This window comes from Xylocopa sonorina, unplaced genomic scaffold, assembly GCF_050948175.1.
Source record: "Xylocopa sonorina isolate GNS202 unplaced genomic scaffold, iyXylSono1_principal scaffold0113, whole genome shotgun sequence".
Taxonomy (NCBI): domain Eukaryota; kingdom Metazoa; phylum Arthropoda; class Insecta; order Hymenoptera; family Apidae; genus Xylocopa; species Xylocopa sonorina.
This window is the reverse complement of record NW_027490184.1, coordinates 943666-965196: the sequence shown is the minus strand read 5'-3', so window position 1 is coordinate 965196 and position 21531 is coordinate 943666. Positions and strand designations below refer to the sequence as shown.

Below are 21531 nucleotides of genomic sequence, written 5' to 3'. Positions count from 1 at the left end.
TTGCGTTCACCACCTGATCCATTATTAACTTTAGTATCAGGTGAAACAAGTAAATCAAAAATTATTTGAAAAATATACCCAAGTACAATTCATGCTTCCAAATGACATCGTTCGGAGCAACGAATATCGTTAGCGCAAAATATATGCCAACATTTAAAGTACAAAGGCAAATTTATCACCATGCTAGATCACTACTACCCTTGCCAAATGCTGATCACAAATATCTTCAGATATATTTTATGGGAAATACTGACGAACAAATGAACAGACGGTTTCAACTGAATATGAGTAATAATGAATTAATTAAATTATTTAAAACTGCCATTGAACAACTGCCATCTGACGATTACAAAGTGATAATAAAGGCGGATAAAACACCTATTGGTCAACATCGAAGACAATTCAACGCACCAACGATCGATGAAGTGTCAATTGTCATAGTTGATGAAGAATTTAATTCTCGCGATATAATTCTTCGTCGTAGAAATAGTGACGTCCAGCGTCAAGTATCAGAAACGCATCGTTAATATGATGCATTACAATATCCCATTCTATTTTTGCAAGGAGAGGATGGATATCATTTTAATATTAATATGAGAAACCCTACAACTAATGTGGACATTCACAAAAAGGTCAGTGCTATGAATTATTATGCATATCAAACGATGATTCGTGAGAATGCTGATAATCATATATTGAAATATAGACAATTATTTCATCAATACATTGTTGACATGTATGTATCTTAGTGAATTGGGAAAAATGGTCATTTTACCATCCTCATTTACAGGCAGCACAAGACATATGCATGAATATGCACAAGATGCAATGACGTATATTCGTGCATATGGTCGTCCAAATTTTTTCATTACATTTACATGCAACCGAGCATGGGATGAAACGAAGGAGCTTTTATTAATTGGACAATCACCATCAGATCGTCATGATAATTTTGCACGTGTATTTAAACAAAAATTAAAATCTTTAATAGATTTTATTGTCAAACACTATGTATTTGGAGAGACGCGCTGTTGGATGTATTCCATTGAATGGCAAAGAAAGTAGTTTACCACATGCGCATATTTTAATATGGATGATGGGAAAGATAACACCAAACAGAATTGATGAAATCATCTCTGCAGAAATACCAGACATTGAAATTGATAAAGATTTGCATGATATTGTCTCAAAAAATATGATTCATGGTCCATGTCGCTCACTAAATAATAATTCACCATGCATATCAGATGGAAAGTGCACAAAGCGGTATCCTAGAGACTTACTTGCTGAAAGTATTACAGGGGTTGATGGATATCTACTCTATCGACGACGATCTACCGAAGATGGTGGAAAATCCATTAAACTAAAAGTACCCAACAATACTATTGATGTTGATAATCATTGGGTAGTACCATATTCTCCATTACTACTAAAAACGTATAACGCACACATAAATGTTGAGTACTGCAATTCAGTGAAAGCTATAAAATATATTTGCAAGTATGTGAACAAAGGAAGCGATATGGCAGTGTTTGGAGTGGAAAATACAACTGCATCTAACGATGAAGTCACCCAATATCAACTGGGACGCTAAATATGTAGTAATGAGGTTGCATGGCGTATTTTATCATTTTCCATTCATGAGCGATATCCAACGGTTGCTCATTTAGAAGTACATTTGGAAAATGGACAGCGTGTATATTTTACATCAGAAAATATACGTGCAAGAGCAATGTCACCACCGCCAACACCATTAACTGAATTTTTCACATTATGTAGAAATGATGCCGTTGCAAGGACACTACTGTACTCTGAAGTACCAACTTATTTTACGTGGAATACATCAACAAGAAAATTTCAGCGTCGTAAAAAGGGTAAAAAAGTACAAGGACACCTAATTTATATTCCACAAATGCATTGGGTCGTCTGCACACTGTACATCCAAATAACGCAGAATGATTTTACCTATGATTATTATTAATCAATGTTTGTGGATCAACATCTTCCTAAGAATTAAAAACGGTCAATGGCCATGTATGTGCTACATGTCGTGAGGCTTGCCAGAAATGAAATCTCTTGGAAAACGATGCTCATTGGGATATTTCACTCGCTGATGCTTCTAATACAGCTCAACCACAGCAGATACGTACACATCATACTAACTACATGTTTTCCTGCTAATCCAAAGGATCTTTGGGAAAAATATAAAAACTATATGAGTGAAGACATTTTACATCACATGCGTAGATTAAATGCTAATCCCAACATTCAATGTACATCAAATATATACAATGAGGTATTGATTTTAATTGAGGATGTATGTTTGACAATAGCCAACAAGTCACTGACAGAATTGGGAATGATTACTCTAAATAGATCTGGTAATGACATTTTCGATCGTGATGTACAACGAGAAACGCACTTCGATGTTAATGAATTACAAACATTTGTTTGAATTAATCTGCCGAAATTGGTATTAGAACAACGAACAGCATATGACACAATTATAAATGCAATATCTAACAAAAGTTGTGGTTTATATTTCTTAGATGCACCTGATGGCACTGGCAAAACTTTTCTTATTTTAATTATTCTGGCAAAAATAAGATCATAAAATAATATTGCACTTGCTATTGCATCATTTGTTATTGCAGCAACTCTTTTGGACGGTGATCGAACAGCACATTCAGCATTGAAAATGCCATTAAATATGCAGGTAACTGAAACTCCAACATGTAATATTAGCAAATATTCTGGGATGGGAAAAGTACTAAGATCACGTCAGCTTGATAATATGGGATGAATGCACCATGGCACACAAGAAATCATTGAAACGCACATTAAAAGATTTGAGAGGAAATAAGCAGCTCTTTGGTGGTGCATTCATTTTCCTAGCTAATGATTTTCGACAAACTTTACCAGTTATACCACGTTCAGTACCTGCAGATGAATTGAATGCATGTCTCAAATCATCAGTGTTATGGCGGTATGTGGAGAAAATATCTTTAAAGGCCAATATGCGTGTTCAATTACAACAAGATGAATCTTCTGAACCATTTGCGAAACAATTATTAGATATTGGGAATGGTAAAATGGAAATGGATCAATCCACACACTGTATTACATTACCAGAAAACTTTTGTCACATTGTAAAATCCACTGATGAATTGATTGCCAAAGCTTTTTCAAATTTATCGCAGAATTATAAAAATAATCAACGGGTTAGTGAGCGTGCTATATTGGCAGCCAAAAACATTGATGTGAATTTAATAAACTGCACAATTCAAATTGATATACCTGATGAAGAAACAACATATAAATCCATAGATACTGTTGTCAATCACGATGAATCAGTTAATTATCCAACAGAATTTTTTAATTTATTGGATCTACAAGGAATGCCACCACATATTTTATCTTTGAAAATTGGTTCCCCAATCATCCTTCTACGAAATATAAATCCATCGCAACTATGCAATGGGACTAGGCTATCAGTAAAAAAATTAATAAATAACATAATTGAGGCAACCATTTTAAAGGGAAAACATCAAGGGGAACATGTGCTGCTACCACGCAATCCCATAATACCAACGAATACTCCATTTGAATTCAAACGTCTACAGTTTCCGGTACGACTAGCCTTTGCAATGATCATTAACAAAGCACAGGGACAATCATTGCAAGTATGTGGATTAAATTTGGTAAATCCATGCTTCTCATATGGACAGCTGTGCGCTGGGTGTTCTCGAATTGGAAAACCTTCAAATTTATTTATTTTTGCACCAGATAGGAAAACAAATAATGTTGTATATTTACAAGCACTACTAAGATAAAGTTCACCATCAATCATCAAATATCATTCATTTCATGATGATATTTAATAATTACTTATATTATTGTTCAATTGAAATTCGTTTGCAATATTGTTTAATATCACAAGTGAAGAAGCATGTTTATTCTACCATCAACTATGTATATCTATGTTTTGTACATATGTTATATTCAAATGACATATTTATACATGACATATGTATACATTTGATCATTAATAAATTATATTTGAGGTATTAAAACTGCCTTTTCGTTCAGAGACAGCAACGTGTGAACTGGTACAGCTAATATTACTTATAAAATAAAAATTCATGCTGTTGCGTCCCTAACTTCGCCTTGTGTAATTTCTTAAACAACATGCTGTCATCGTATTGAATATAACCCTCAACTGCATGAATTTGTAACGATGAATTAAAAAATATATATATATAAAATAAATTTATATATTTTTATGATAAAGTAATTAAAGACTTTATGGGAAAAATCGCCGTATCGAGCTAGTTTATAGAAAATAATAAAATCGAGTTCTTGTATCTTTGTTTCGTGCCGGTGTATCTATTTTGGAATCAAAATAAATAACTTGCTTAGTTTGGTCATTTTTCATATTCGTTTATAATTTTTATAGAAACAGCATCCCCATTCGTAAATGTCAGTCTACGCCACTACCACGCGTGTAGTTATGGTGAGCTAATAGTGTAATTGCCATGGCCATGTAGCCCGTGTGCTATGTCGCGGTGCATTAATAGTGCCCTGTTACGAGTGTCGCCCCAGTACTAAGGGTATACCGTTACGAGACTGAGTAGGTGCAGTGTATTAGCACAGTTCTACCGCGGAATTTGTTCCATCCGTTGTCATTGACGTGCCAATCGCTGGATGTTTGAGAGATTGTAGTAGTGCATGAGGCAGACCTGTTTCTTATTATCGTCAGGGAGATAAATTTTCACTCCTCCCTTTTTGAACTTTGCTAATTATTGTTTGGATTTTTTGCCTTTTCCGTATCTCTATGTCCGCATTGTGGATTCAACTCATGTATGATCTGTTTGGTCTTCATATTTTGTTACATGTAACATTATATATGGATTGCACTTTTGTTATGTAATGCTCAAATTTGTAATCCTTAGATTCTTTTACTCTTTGGTAAAGCAGCTTGTTTGATTAACATATATTTATTAGGCATAGATGTAAATAATTAGAAACATGCTATTAAGACGGTATTAAATATGTTGTTGCAATTATATATTTAAGTTCTAAAGATGTAGATGGAATTAGTGTCCGATATTTTACGTGATCCAATTGACGTATCGAATAAGGCTATGAAATATGGAAACCTTTTACTATTCCTCGACCCCTTTCCATGTTAAATAAATGATTAGTTCTGCAAGACGAGAAGTCTGAATTAGTGAGATCCCTACGAACATAAGTAATTTGTAAGTAATACATTTTTTTTCTTTGAAATATTTGCTTTTGCATAGAATAGAACGTATAGATACAAATTCCTGTTTTATATCCATTTCGGTCCAATTCTATTCTCTTCTTCTATTCTCAGTTCCACATACTTATCCTTTATCACCATCATATATGTTGCATAAGATTATAATAACTTTTTTGTCCTTAAATTTTGCGGATATTTCAATCAAATTTCCTTTGATTAAAAAAACGGAAATTAAAAAAGAGTGACACGTACCATTTCTTCGAAACGTTGTATCGTAATTTGCATCTGACTGTTTCGAAAGGCACGCACATTACTTAGCGTTTCCATTGATTCGGTCAGCAGAGTAAAGAAATATTCTACATTCAATATTGACGGCTCTTATCTTATCTTATTATCTTATTATATCTTATTATAGTTTTTTGGCTAAATTACAGAAAAACAAATATATTAAACATCGTAATATTAAATTTAACTTTGTTCATCGTTGCCTTGTTGGACACATCCATAACAATATGCAGGGTGGGCAGAAATAATTAGCACCTCAAATATCCTTGAAACTATAAATTTCATATAAATTTTTGCTGATATAAAATTGCACAGTACAAATGGGAGTTGGAGGTATGTTGGAAATTTGAAGGTTACCTTCATTTTTTAAAACGAACTAATATGTTTATGCTTCCGTAATACGATAGGGCATTTTAAAACGTGTTCAAAGACCTGTAATATGAAGCCATTGAAGGTTAGAAAAAGTAAAGGAAGGCGATAATACTTACGGATTGGTAGTAAATGAAACATACGTATTGTAAACAATGGTGGAAGGAAGTGAATAGACACTGTTCGAAGGCCATTTGAATAGTTTGCAAGATAAGTTAAACATGATACCATTAGTATTGAAAAATCGGTTTGATTACGTTTGGTTAGGCTGTTCGTTTGTCGTCCATTGTATAAGTACTGAGCTGCGGATTCCTGAGGACAACTCACTAAATTGTTGAACTATGGAGGATTATCATTGCGAATTTGAATAAAAGAAGGTAATTAAATTCCATTAGATTGTAAACAAGTCTGAATATTTCTTTATAAATAGTAAGATAAAATACATACCTCTCTGTTATTATTATTTCATAAAGAATTTTAATTGCAACTATATAGTTCACAACGATAAAAAATATTCATCAGGAAACTCTAAATATTAAATTAGAGAACCAAACGAACATTTTCAATAATTACGAACATTCCAATAAAAAGGTGTTCTAAACAGGAGTTAGAAAAGTCAAACATTCAATTTCAATAACGGAATGGATCTATAAGAGGTAAAATATTTAGAAAACTTTAATTACAGTCTTTAATACAAACAGTTGGACAGTGTTTTAATTTTTAAGAAAATTGGTGAAAGTTAACCATTTTGAAGTGGTCAGAATCTTTGCCGTTTGAGCAATAAGTGACGAACAAATAACTGCATAAATGACAGGCTTATAAACATATTGATTAAATCTTATGCAGTCACATTTTTAACCGAGTTTCTAAATAATAATCAACACTAAGTAATCATTTAAGAACTTAAACGATTACACCTCGCATACATACAAAAATATTGAAAACGTGAAATGTAAGTGGTTTATCAAAAATTCTTCTAAAAGTACGAGAGAAGTAAGCAACTTCTAAGGTTTTAAGCAACGCGATGGTCCTTATCTGCCTGCTTTTCATAGTAAGAAAGTTCTGATGTTCGATGAAATCTGATAGAGCTCCTCACTATCAACATTTCAAAGTAAGTTCTCAAATTCTCAATTCAACGTTTAAAGCTATGTGTTTTCTATATATCTATGTAAAGTGATGGTCCCTATCAGCATAGGCGATTCAAAGTACGTAAGATGCAAAGTTCTATGCAACATGATGGCGCTCCTCATTTCTACGTTTCATAGTAAGCACTTTCTAAATTTCCATGCAACGCGATGCAGCTTCACAGTCCTACGTTTCAAAGGAATGTCTAAGTTTCCACGAAAAGGGTTGTCGCATTTGAGTGTCTACGTGTCAATGTGAACGGCTGGAAAGTTTTCTTGCCAGAAGATGGAGCATGTCGGTACTATAATTCATCGTAAGTAATAAGAAATATTGTGTGCAACAAGATGGTGCGTCTCAGTTTCACGCTTCAAAGCAATTATGTTGTAATGTTCTAGACATCGCATTAAGCTTACCTGCTTCTACATTTCAGAATAATGTAAATGCTACAGTTCCTGCAACGGAATGGCCTTTCATCGTGTTTACGTTTCAGACCAATAGAGTTCCAATGCTCCGTGCAATGCAGTGACGCATCTCATTTCAACGTTACAAAATAAGTAAGCACTAATGTTCTATGCATTGCGTTATGCATATTTCCTACTACACTCCAAACGAATGCGAATTCTACAATTTCATTTATAATGTCTGCATGTTAAAGCAATAGAGTACTAATGCTTCATACAATGCGATGACGCATCTTATTTCAAAGCTTCCAAATTTGTAGGCTGCAATCTTCTATGCACAGCAATATGCCGATCTGCTTCTATACTTCAAAAGAAAATGAAATCTACAGTTCCTTGCAACGAGATGGTGTTTCAGTGTCTGCGTTTTCAACGAGTAGCGTTCTAATGTATTATGCATCGCTATGACGCATATAATTTGAACGTTTCAAAGTAATTAGGTTGTAATGCTCGATGCGTCGCATTATACATACCTGCTACAACACTTCAACAGAATGTGAATTCGACAGTAGCCTGCAACGAGATGGCGTCTTGCAGTGTCTTCAATGCAACGCAATGGGGTTTTATTGCTCCATGCAATATGATGCCTTTCGACTTTACGAAGAATGTAAGCAGTAACGATCTATGCATCGCATTATGCTTATCTGCTTCTACACTTTAAGGAAATGTGAAGTATACAGTCGCTTGAACGGTAGATGGAACGGTTATTGCTCTGATATGCAGATACTATGAAGCGCCAACCCCTTGCATGGGAGTGTACAATTTACATTCCCTAGAATTCTAGAGGCAGATTGGCATAATGCTGTGCAATGAAGTTTCAGATTAATTACTTTGAAAAGTTGAAATGAGGTGCGCCATCGCATTGCATTGGCATTCGACCTTTATTACCTTCAGAGGTAGACACTTTTAATCACTATCCTGTTGCACCGATCTGTAGAATTCACATTCCTATACAGTTTTGAAGCAGATATGCATACTGCTACGCATTGAAGATTACAGCATAGTTATTTTGGATGTTAGAATGAGATGCGCCTTTGCATTGCATGGAGCATTAGAACCCTATTGCAATGACACGCAGACATTATGAAGCGTCATTCGGTTGCATGGAACGGTATTATTCTCATTCCTTCGACTTGTGGCAGCAGGTGAGCATAATGCTATTCATAGAACATTCCAACCTACTTAATTTGAAACGTTGAAATGAGATGCACCATCGCATGGCATGGAGCATTAGACCTCTATTACTTTGACGCGCAGAATCTTTGAAGTGTCATGCTTTTGCATGGAACAGTAGAATTCACATTCCTTGCAGGTGTGGAAGCAGAAAAGCGTAATGCTATGCTTAGAAGATTGCAGCTTACCTAATTCGAAATGCTGAATTGGGATGCCCCATCGCATTGCATGGAGCATTAGAACTCTATTATTTTGGGACTTCGATATGTAGACATCTAGAAACACTATTCCGTAGCAAGAACGTGTGGGCTTTACATTCTTTTGAAATGTTGAAGAGATATACATAACGCGTTACATTGAAATTAAATCTTATCATGAAACATAAAAATCATATGCGATATCGCTTTTTATGAAGATATAGAACTCCAGTGCTTCGGTACGTAGACTGCTAGAAACGAAATTCCTTAGCAAGAAAGTGCGGGCTTTACATTCATTTGAAATGTTGACGAGATATATATAACGCGATTCATTGAATATTACAACTTAGCATGAGATACATAAATGAAAAACGGTACCGCGTTTTAAGAATCATTAGAACATTATTGCTACGATATGTAAACATCTAGAAACGCTATTCCATAGCAAGGTAGCGAAGCATTTACATTCCTTTGTAGTGTAGACGAGATATGCATAGCGCGTTGCATTGATATAACATCTTATCATGAAACATACAAATGAAATGCGATATCGCGTTTTATGAAGTATTAGAGCTGTATTGCTTCGAAACATAGACATCTAGATACGCTATTCCGCAGCAGAGAAGTATGGGCTTTACATTCTTCTGAAGTGTAGACGAGATAGACATAACACGTAGCATTGAATATTACATCTTAGCATGAGACATAGAAAAACGATGCTATATCGCGTTTTGTGAAACACTAGACCTCTACTGCTTCGATACGTAGGCATCTGGAAACGCTATTTCCTAGCAAGGAATTGTCGCATTTACATTCATTTGAAGTGTAGATGAGGTATACATAACTCTTCGCAATGAATATTATATCTTATTATGAACCATACAAATGAGATGCGATATCGCGTTTTAAGAAGCATTAGAACTCTATTGCTTCGATACGTAGACATCTGGAAACGCTATTTCCTAGCGAGGAGGTGTGGTATTTACATTTTTTGGAAGTGCAGTCGAGGTATACATAACACTTCGCAATGAATATTATATGTTGTCATGAAGCATAGAAGCGAGATGCGATATCGCGTTTAAAGAAGCATTAGAACTCTATTGCTTCGATACGTAGACATCTGGAAACGCATATCCTAGCAAGGAAGAGTGGCGTTTACATTCTTTTGAAATGTTGACGAGATATGCGTAACGCGATGCATTGAATTACATCTTATTATGTAACATAGAAATGAGATGCATTATCGCGTTTTAAGAAGCATTGGAGCCCTACTGATTCGATACGTAGGGATCTAGAAACACTATTCCGTAGCAATGTAGTTGTTTGTCATGATAGGATGTAAATCAAAGCAACCCGTAACGTATATCTCGCCAATACTTCAAGAGAATGTTAATCACACACATACTTGCGACGGAATAGCGTTTCTCAGTGTCTAAGTATCGCAGCAATGGAGTTCTAATGCTTCATAATACGCGGTATCGCATTACACTTCTATTTCTCATGATAAGATGTAATATCAATGCAAGGCTTTATGAATATCTCGTCAGCATTTCAAATATATGAGAATCTCACGCCTCCTTGCTGCGGAATAGCGTTTCTAGATACCTACGTTTCGAAGCATAAGATTTCTGCAGCTTCATAAAACGCGATATCTCTTCTCATTTCTATGTCCATCGATAAGATATAATATCAATGCAACACATAATGTATATCTCGTCAACAGTTCAAAGGAATGTAGATCCTACACTTCCTTGCTGCGAAATAGCGTTTCTAGATGTCTACGTTTCGAAGCAATAGAGTCCTAGAGCTTCATAAAACGCGATATTGCATCTTGTTTCTATATTTTCATGCAAATGCCACACCTCCTTGCGATGGAATAGCGTTTCTAGATGTCTACGTATCGAAGCAATAGAGTTGTAACTTTTCATAAAAGGTGACATCGCACCACATTCCTATGTTTCATGATAAGATGCTATACCAATCCAAGGCGTAATGTATATCTCTTCAACACTTCAAAAGTATGTAAATCCCGCACATATTTGGAACGGAATAGCGTCCTTCGATGTCTACTGTGACGGGTCTTCCCGTTACAATCCGCAAGAAAGGGGTTATATAGAACCAATAATAAAGGGGTGTACAGGAGTTTAATCTGGAGGGTGTAAAAAATATCCGCTGGGTGCGACCGTCCGCGGATTCGCCAACGCCAAGTACAGAACAAAGATTTTCCTATCCAGCGAGTATTTCGAAGCTGCGAGGCTGGGACTCTTTGGGCGCCAGCTACTCAAGAAGTAGCAAAACTAGTAGACCACGCAACCCGGGGAAACCCGGTGCAAGATAACCCTCGAAATGTCGAAATACTCCTTCGCTCGACTACTTCTAGCCGAGTGCGCAAATTAGGGTCGCGGGATACTGAACTCGCAGCTTCCTTCTATATTGCCTCGACGCGGGATTACTAAATGTTATACGACACGTCGCGAATGATCGGGGATCACCACCCGTTATACGATACGAAATACAATACGCGATATCAGAAATGCGGCAGGAAAAAATGGGACGCTTTAGCGTATAAGGACTCACGCTCTCGTTTCCAACAATTCTGAATCTCGCTCTGCCCTTCTCTCTCTTTCTCTCTTTCTCTCCCCCAAATCGCTCCGTACAATCGTTTCCTAGGTTGCTCGCTAAGTCTTCGTTAAGTCTTCGCTAAGTCGTCGCTAAGTAGTCGCTAAGAAGTCGCTAAGAAGTAGAGGCTGTCTTCATGCTGGCTAGCTCGTTATATAGGTTTGCTGGGGGTCTTCGGATCCCTTTGGATCCTCCTTAGGGCTCCTTGGTGGGGTAGGGCTACATGCTTCGGTATTGTTCGGGGCATCGATCTGTGGATTTCGGCGATCTTCCCTGATCGCCCCCTCTGATGTGTCTAGAGGGGGTCCTCTGGATTATTTGAACTGCGACGCGTGTCGCGCGCTGCGCTTTCCACGGCTCACCTGCAGTTCCGTCGCGCACCTTGCATTTTCCACTTCATGGGCTCAGGGGAGGGGTGGAGGTTCTTCTCAAACCTGGAGTCCATCCTGTTCGTCTCCGTGGGCTATGGCAGCGGTCGTATAGTTGCAGGGCCTTGGATCGTATCCCTCGGGCTTCAGGGTCTCTCCTTGCACACTTCCCGACTCCTCCACCGTCGAGCCCGTCACGCTACCACGGTGCACAGCCCTTCTGCGAACCTGCAGTCTTCGTATCCGCCGGAAGGGGTGTCTCCTGGAACGCTTTTTCAATCAGCTCGTCAGTTTAATCCGTAGAACGGAGAGAGAGAAAAGAACGGAGAGGGGGCAGGGGAGAAAGGTTCTACCATCGCGTATTTCACGCTCCTCGCAAGTACAGCTATGGCGATTGTCCGTGTCGCGCTTCTCGCATGGGTAGTGATCTGCGAGCTAGTCCAACCGAAGCAGGGGGGTCGGTGAGCAAGCCTTGTGACGTCACCACGTCACACTACATATCGAAGCAATAGTGTTCTAATTCTTCATAAAACGCGATATCGCATCTCATTTCTATGTCTCATGATATGATGTAATATTCAGTGCAACCCGTTATGTATATCTCGTCTACACTTCAAAAGAATGAAAATGCCACACTTCCTTGCAAGGAAATGGGTTTCCAGATGTCTACGTATCGAAGCAATAGTGTTCTAACGCTTCTTAAAACGCCATATCACATCTCATTTCTATGCTTCATGATAAGATATAATATTCACTGCGTAGTGTTATGTATACCTCGTCTGCACTGCAAAAGAATGTAAATGACACACTTCCTTGCTAGGACATTGTGTCTTCAGATGTCTCCGTATCTAAGCAATAGTGTTCTAATGATTCTTAAAACGCGATATCGCATCTCATTTCTATGTTTCATTATAAGATACAATATTTATAGCGAAGTGTTATGTATACCTCGCCTACACTTCAAAAGAATGTAAATGCCAAACGTCCTTGCTAGGAACTAGCGTTCCAAGATGTCTACGTATCGAAACAATAGTGTTCTAATGCTTCCTAAAACGCCATATCGCATCACATTTCTATGCTTCATGACAAGATACAATATTCATTGCGAAGTGCTATGTATATCTCGTCTGCACTTCAAATGAATGTAAATGCCGCACTTGCATGCTAGGAAATAGCGTTTCCAGTTGTCTACGTATCGAAGAAATAGAGTTCTAATGCTTCTTAAAACGCGATATCGCATCTCATTTCTATGTTTCACGATAAGATATAATAATAATAGCGAATAGTTATGTATATCGCGTCTACACATCATATGAATGTAAATGCGATACTTTCTTGTGAGGAAAAAGTGTTTCCAGATGTCCACGTATCGAGCAATAGAGGTCTAATGCTTTAAACGCGACATCGCATCTCATATCTATGCTTCGTGATAAGATATAATATTCACTGCGAAGTGTTATGTATGCCTCGTCTATACGTCAAGATAATGTAAATACCATACTGCCTTGCTAGGAAATAGCATTACCAAATGTCTACGTATCGAAAAAATAGGGTTCTAATGCTTCCTGGAACGCGATATCACATCTCATTTCTGTGTTTCAGGATAAGATATAATATTCATTGTGAAGTGTTATGTCTACCTCGTCTACACTTCAAAAGAATGTAAATGCTACATTTCTTGGCTAGGAAATAGCGTTTCCAGATGTCTACGTATCGAGGCAGTAGAGTTGTAATGCTTCTTAAAACGCGATATCGCAGCTCTTTTCTATGTTTGATGGTAAGATGTAATATTCATTACGAAGTGTTAAGTATACCTTGTCTACACTTCAAAAGAATGTAAATGCCACACTTCCTTGCGACGGAATAGCGTTTCTAGATGTCTACGCATCGAAGCAATAGATTTCTAACTCTTTATAAAACGCGATATCGCATATCAGTTCTATGTCACATGATAAGATGTAATTTCAATGCAACGCGTTATGTATATCATCTCTACTCTTCAAATGAATGTAAATGCATCACTTCCTTGCTACGGAATATCGTTTCTATATCTGAAGATTTAGAAGCAATAGAGTTCCAATGCTTCGTAAAACGCGGCTGCGCATCTTACTTCTATATTTTATGATGAGATGTAATATTCATGGCATCGCGTTATGTTTATCAGCTTCTGCACATGATTTGAGTGTGAAACCTATACTTTCTTGCCCGGGGATGGCGTTTCTAGGTGTCCAGGTGCCGAAGCATTTAATTTGTCATACTTCATGCACCGCAATATTCCATTTCATATAAACAGTGCAAAGTAAGTTAGAAGGTTGTAAAGCTCTATGCATCGCATTATGCTTATCTGCTTCTGTGCTTTATAATGCTCTGGGATGTGAGAAGGTCCTCAACCATCCTTAACTCCCTAATGGGAAGTCAAAAGTCCAGCGGCCCTGCAGGTGGGCCATGGGAGCGCGGCGCGCGAGGCGCTACGCAATTTAAATTATCAGGAGGAACCCCTCAGGGACACCCAAGGGGGCGAGAAGAGGTAATCGCCGAAATCCTCTGATCGATGGACCCGAACAATACCGAAGCCTACAGCCCACTCCACCAAGGAGCCCCGAGGAGGATCCAGGAGACCCGAGGACCACCAGCGAATTCAAGGAACCTGAAGAAGAGAACGTGAGAGCTTATTCGCTAAAGCGTCCCAGTTCTTGTGTCGCATATTGTATATTGTATCGTATATCATGGAGGGAGTTATGATACCCGGTAATTCGCGGCGTGTTGCGTAGTTTCCCGTAGCCCTTGTTAGTTAAACCCACGTCGAGACCATAAATAAACATGCCGTGACTTCAGTATCTCGCGACCTGAGTGTGTGTATTTGGCTAGGCGTAGTCGACAGGAGGAGCATTTCGAAGTTTCAAGGGTTGTTCCGCCCCAGGGTTTCCTGGGTCGTGTAGTCTATCCCTTTGCTACTTTCTGAGCAGCTGGCGCCCAAGAAAAGTTGTACGTGAGCGGATACCTTGGAACGATAGATCGCTTTAGATTGAAGTACGTTTTACACCTTAAAGCATTTAGATAATTAACCCCTTCGAGCTTCCCTGACTTACTATATATAGGTTTCCGTCACAACTAATAGGAACCAATACTTTACATAGATATGTAGAACACACATAGTTTTAAACGTTAGAACTGAGAATTTGAGAACTTACTTTGAAACGTTAGTAGTGAGGAATTCCATCGGATTTCATAGAAATTCAGAACTTACTTGCTATAAAACATAGGCAGATAAGGGCCATCGCGTTGCTTAGAACTTTAGAACTTGCTTACTTCAACAAAGATTTCTATTGGCTTCGTCCGTTCTTTTAGAAGAGTTTTTGATAAACCACATGTAATCGTTTAAGTTTTAAAATGATTACTTAGTGTGGATTATTATTTAGTATCTCGCTCATAAATGAGTCTGCATAGGATTTAATCCATGAATTTTTAAGCCTGGATTTTATGCAGTTATTTGTTATTCACTTATTGCTCAAACGACAAAGATTCTGACCACTTCAAAATGGTTGACTTTCATCAATTTTCTTAAAAATTGAAATACTGCCCAACTGCTTGCATTAAAGACTATAATTAAAGCTTTCAAAACATTTTACCTCTTATAGATGGATTCTGGAATTGAAATTGAATGTTTGACTTTTCTAACTCCTGTTTAGACATCTTTCTATTGGAATGTTCAAGTATTTTTCATATTCGTAATTATTAAAAATGTTTTACTTGATTCTTTAATTTAATATTTAGAATTTTCTGCGAAATATTTTTTATCGTAATGAACTGTATAATTGCAATTATAATTCTTTATGAAATAATAATAACAGAAAGGTATGTATCCATTCTTGTAGTTTTGTAAAGAGTATTTAATCTTACTATCTAAAATGAATCATTGAGATCTGTTTACAATCTACTTATAAAATGAACGACACAAAGAACAGCCTAACCAAACGTATTCGAACCGATTTTTCAATACTAATCTTATCATGTTTAACTTATGCTGTAAACTATTGAAATGCCCTTCGAAAAGTGTTTATTCAGAGTGAAGTAAACGGTAAGTATTACGCCTTCCACCACTGTTTACAATACGTATGTTTCATTTACTATCAAAACCGTGAGTATTATCGCCTTTCTTTACTTTTTGTAACCTTCAATGCCTTCATGTTACAGATCGTTAAACTTGCTTTAAAATGCTCTATCGTATTACGGAAGAACGGACATACCAATTCATTTTAAAAAATGAAGGTAACCTTCATATGTCCAACATAACTCCACTTACAAAAAAACTATTTTCATCAACGGATGGGCCCTTTGTACTATGCAATTTTATATTAGCAAAAACTTCTATGAAACTTATAGTTTCGTGGATATCTGAGGTGCTAGTTATTACTGCCCCACCCTGTATATTGTTATGGATGTGTCCAACAAGGCAACGATGAACAGAGTTAAATTTAATATTATGATGTTTATTATTTTACTTATAGTACATTTCTTTTTCTGGAATTTTGCCAAAAAACAATGTTCACGATGTCGACAGATGAATATATTTGCCTTAGAATTACAAGAGCCAACAATTTCGAAAGTAGAATATTTCTTTACTTCGCTAACCGAATCATTGCAAACGTTAAGTAAAGTGCGTGCCTTTCAAAACAGTCAGATGCAAATTACGATACAACGTTTCCAAGAAATGGTACGTGCCACTGTTTTTTAATTTCCGTTTATTTAATCAAAGGAAATTTAATTGAAATATCCGCAAAATTTGAGGACAAACAGTTATTGTAATTTTACGCAACATATATGATGGTGATAAAGGATAAGTATACGGAACTGAAAATGGAAAGTAGTGAGCAGAAAAAGAGACTGATGGAGCTACAAAGTAGATTGATACATCCGTCAAATGATGATTCTAGGTTAATAAAATCTGTTAATCAAAGAACTATTGCAAAAATCAAGTATAATCAATATTACTTCTGCTCAAAGGCTATAATAGAATTGGACCGAAATGGGTACAAAACAGGCAATTATATCTATACGTTCTATTCTATGCAAAGGCAAATATTTCAAAGAGAAAAGATGTGTTACTTACAAATTACTTATGTTCCTAGATATCTCACTAATTCAGGCTTCTAGTCTTGCAGAACCAATCATTCATTTAACATGTAAAGGGGTCGAAGAATAGTAAAAGATTTTTATATTTATATATAGCCTCACTCGATACGTCGATTGGATCACGTAAAATATCGGACATTAACTGCATCTACATCTTCAGACATTAAATATATAATTGCAACAACATATTTAATAGCGTTTAAATAACATTTTTCTAATTGTTTATATCTATCTCTAATAAATATATATTAATCGAATAAGTTGCTTTACCAAAGAATAAAAGTATCTGAGGCTTACAAATCGGAGCATTACATAACAAACGTGCATCACATATATAATATTACATGTAAGAAAAGATGAAGACCAAAAAGATCGTACATAAGTTGAATCCACAATGCGGTCATAGAGATACAGAAACGGCAAAAATTCCAACAATAATTTTAAAAGTTCAAAAAGGGGGGAGTGAAAATCCATCTCCTTGACGATGATAAGGAACAAGTCTGCCTCATGCACTACAATATCCCAAACAGCCAGCGATTGGCACGCCAATGACAACGGATGGAACGAATTCCGTGACAGAACTGTGCTAACAAAGTGCTCCTACTCAGCTTTCGAAATGGCATACTGTTAGTGCTGGGGCGGCATTCGTATCACGGCACTAGTAAAGCACCGAGATAGCACACGGGCTACACGGCCGTGACAATGACACTATCACCTCACCATAGCTACACGCGTGGTTGTGGCGTAGGCTGACATTTACTAATGGGGAAGCTGTTTCCATAAAAATTATAAGCAAATATGAAAAATGACTAAACTGCGCAATTTATTTATTTTGATTCCAAAATAGATACACCGGCACAAAACAAAGATATAAGAACTCGATTTTATTATTTTCTATAAACTAGCTCGATAGGGCGATTTTTTCCATAAAGTCGATAATTACTTTGTCATAAAAATATATACACTTATTTTATATATATTTTCTTCAATTTATTGTTACAAATTCATGCAATTGAGGGTTACATTAAATACGATGAGAGCATGTTATTTCAAAAATTACACAAGGCGAAGTTAGGGACGCAACAGCATGAATTTTTATTTTATAAGTAATATTTTTTTTATAAATAATATTTATAGTCTATGATGGATTGAAAGAAATATATACGACTCGCTCAATAACTATAAATATAGGAAAACGACCATCAAAATGTCTATCAATACTCATATGCTGAACATCTACTGACATCTAACGGTTCTAATTTGTATGAAAGCACAGGTTCCCCATTGCCAAATGTGATCCTGCGTCATTGCTGAGGAGATTCATGAATGGAGCGATGATACGCGTGTCACCATGGTGCTGGTGCTGCGCGATTCGCTTGTCTAGAATGTGCTGGTAACACGTTCTGGCATTTTAGTTAACGAATCCGGTCACAGATGACTACGAATCACTTGACACTCCTCGGAAGTGGCAATATAGTGCCGGCACGGTGTCGCTACCATCTTGCCGTTTGTTATCTGGGATGCTTTTTAGTGCATTATTCGGAATTGAATTTGAACACATAGCTACTTAATCGCGAATTTGTATGTACATAATTATGCATGACTGCATAAAAAGGATATCATGTACTTTTATAATCAATGCGATATAAGAATATAAAACGAAGAACTATCCACTCCCATCAGGAGTAAAAACAATGTTTGGTACGCAAAGTTCATTGCAAAATATAATCAAGCAGTTAATATATCAAATCACAGCACACAATAAATCACTGAATGTATAATGATATGAATAGTAAGAAAAACATATTTACCTGTTAGATGTTTATAAATTCAAATTTAAAAGTCCAAGTCACATTTAATATATTATTGTTTAACAAGGTGATTTAATGTTGTTTCAAATAGGCGTGCAGAACTAGCTCGTACTTCTATCAATGTAACTTCATTCGAAAAATACAAAGGATAAGAGGAAATATTCTCCAATGTGTCACATATACAAATCAACGGATGCAAGGGAGAACACTCGATCTCAGGGTAGCGAGATCGGGGCGCCATCATGACGTAATCGTATAACGCCGGTTCCGGGATGGTGCAGAGAGGAAATGTGGAGGATAGAGAGGGTAAAATAACAACAACGTAACTAAAGAGAAAGAAAAAGAAAATCTGTGAAAGCATTGCATTTATTAAGAGGAAAACCTACAAATATCGAACAACAGATTATATACCATACCGTCCGGGCAAGGTACAACGAAATAGACGATATCGTGAGACAAAATAAGAAAATCGAGAAACTGAAGAAGAAAATAATACTTTAGACTGGACGAATCAATGTCACTGATTCCGGCAAGCTTAATGGAAAACGCATAACGATGAATCGGTTAGAGTATAAGATAGATGTTTGTCGCGGTTTGAGTGGCTCTGGGAATCCTTTGCCCGCATCAGGGCAGGCAGTAGGATGGTGGAGGGCCTGCCCTCCTGTTGCTTGGATCTATAGAATTCACATTGTTTTGTAGAGTAGAACCAGATAATTACAATGCATTTCATAGAAGATTACAGCTTACTTAATTCGAAACGTTGAAATGAGATGAGTCATGGCATTGTATGATGCATTAGTACTCTATTGTCTCGACATGTAGACACTACGAAGGGCAATCCTGTTGCATGGAGCTGTAGAATTTATATTCTTATGAAGTTTTAAAGCAGATAAGCATAGAGCTATTCATAAGAGATTACAGCATTCTTACTTTGAAACGATGAAACGGGATGCGCCAGCGCATTGCATGGAGAATTCTAGCTCGATTGCTTTAACAGACAGACACTACGAAGCGCCATGCCGTTACATGCAATTATATAGTTCACATTCTATTGAAGACCTCTAACAGATAAGCGTAAAGTTATGGATATATGATTACAGATTCTTTGCTTTAAAACGTTGAAATGAGATGCGACATCGCGCTGCATGAAGTATTAGAAATGTCTTGCTCGGACACGTAGAGATCTGGAAACGATATTCTGTTGCAAGTAAGTATAGGATTCACATCCTTCTAAGGTCTAGATGCAGACAAATGCAACATATTGCACAGAACATTGCAATTTACCATGAATCATTTAAATGACTTGCAACATCGTGTTGAATGAAGCATTAGAAATTTATTGCTTCGATACGTAGACATCTGGAAGCGCTACTTCCTAGCAAGGATGTGTCGCATTTACATTCCTTTGAAGTGTGGACGAGGTATACATAACACTTCGCAATAAATATTGTATCTTATCATGCAACATGGAAATGAGATGCGATATCGCGTTTTAAGAGGTATTAGAACTTTATTGCTTCGATAAGTAGACATCTGGAAACGCATTTCCTAGCATGAACGTGCGATACTTACATTCCTTTGATGTGCAAACGAGGTATATATAACACTCCGCAATGAATATTATATCTCAGCATGAAACATAGAAATGAGATGCGATATCTCGTTTTAAGAAGCATTAGAACTCTATTGCTTCGGAACGTAGACATCTACAATCGCTATTTTCTAGCATGGAAGTGACGCATTTACATTCTTGTAAAGTGTATACGAAGTGTACATGACACTTCGCAATGAATATTATATCTCATCATGAAACATAGAAATGAGATGCGATATCGCGATTTAAGAATCATTAGAGCTCTATTGCTTCGATACGTAGACATCTGCAAACGCTACTTTCTTGCAAGGAAGTGTCGCATTTACATTCATTTGAAGTGAATACGAGGTTTACATGACACTTCGCAATGAATATTACATCTTATCATGAGACATAGAAATGAGATGCGATATCGCGTTTTAAGAAGCATTAGAACTCTATTGCTACGATACGTAGAGATCTGCAAACGCTATTTCCTAACAAGGAAGTGTCGCATTTACATTCACTTGAAGTGTATGCGAGGTATAAGTGACACTTGGCAATGAATATTATATCTTATCATGAGACATAGAAATGAGATGCGATATCGCGTTTTAACAAGCATTAGAACTCTACTGCTGCGGTACGTAGACATCTCCAAACGCTATTTCCTAGCATGGAAGTGTCGCATTTACATTTTTTTGCAGTGAATACGAGGAATACATAACACTCCACAATGAATATTATATCTTATCATGAAACATAGGAGTGAGATGCGATATCGCGTTTTAAGAAGCATTAGAACTCCTTTGCTTCGATACGTAGACACCTAGAAACGCTATTCCGTAGCAAGAAAGTGTCGCATTTACAATCCTTTAATGTGCTGACGAGATATACATAACGCGTCACATTGATAATCCACCTTATCGTGAATCATAGAAATGTGATGTAATATCGTGATTGATAAAGAATTAGAGCAGTATTGCATCGACACGCAGACATCTAGAAACGCTATTCCGTAGCAAGGATGTGTGGCATTTATATTCTGTTGATGTGTAGACTAGATATACATAACGCGTTGCATTGAATATTACATCTAATTATGAAGCATGGGAACGAGATGCGGTATAGCGTCTTATGAAGAATTAGAATTCCTT

At 36.8% G+C, this 21531-nt stretch overlaps 2 protein-coding genes across 2 annotated transcripts; both read left to right on the top strand.

The window, feature by feature from the left end:
• The first annotated feature begins 2026 nt into the window (after positions 1 to 2026).
• Positions 2027 to 2803, top strand: LOC143432379 (uncharacterized). The gene is made up of 3 exons (XM_076909069.1): positions 2027 to 2399; positions 2481 to 2567; positions 2655 to 2803. Exons 1-3 carry the CDS (start codon positions 2027 to 2029, stop codon positions 2801 to 2803), a joined length of 609 nt encoding a protein of 202 aa, XP_076765184.1.
• A 7-nt stretch (positions 2804 to 2810) lies between these two features.
• LOC143432378 (uncharacterized) lies at positions 2811 to 3828 on the top strand. The gene is made up of 2 exons (XM_076909068.1): positions 2811 to 3701; positions 3787 to 3828. Exons 1-2 carry the CDS (start codon positions 2811 to 2813, stop codon positions 3826 to 3828), a joined length of 933 nt encoding a protein of 310 aa, XP_076765183.1.
• The last annotated feature ends 17703 nt before the right edge of the window (positions 3829 to 21531 follow it).

What these genes read in the sequence shown, in the direction of transcription:
- LOC143432378 (XM_076909068.1), top strand. Translation starts at nt 2,811, where the DNA reads ATGGCACACAAGAAATCATTGAAACGCACATTAAAAGATTTGAGAGGA. An exon ending in AAGTATGTGGATTAAATTTG is followed by an intron (nt 3,702 to 3,786) that starts GTAAATCCATGC and finishes TTTTTGCACCAG; the next exon opens with ATAGGAAAACAAATAATGTT.
- LOC143432379 (XM_076909069.1), top strand. Translation starts at nt 2,027, where the DNA reads ATGGCCATGTATGTGCTACATGTCGTGAGGCTTGCCAGAAATGAAATC. An exon ending in TGGTAATGACATTTTCGATC is followed by an intron (nt 2,400 to 2,480) that starts GTGATGTACAAC and finishes AATTGGTATTAG; the next exon opens with AACAACGAACAGCATATGAC. An exon ending in AGATGCACCTGATGGCACTG is followed by an intron (nt 2,568 to 2,654) that starts GCAAAACTTTTC and finishes TTGTTATTGCAG; the next exon opens with CAACTCTTTTGGACGGTGAT.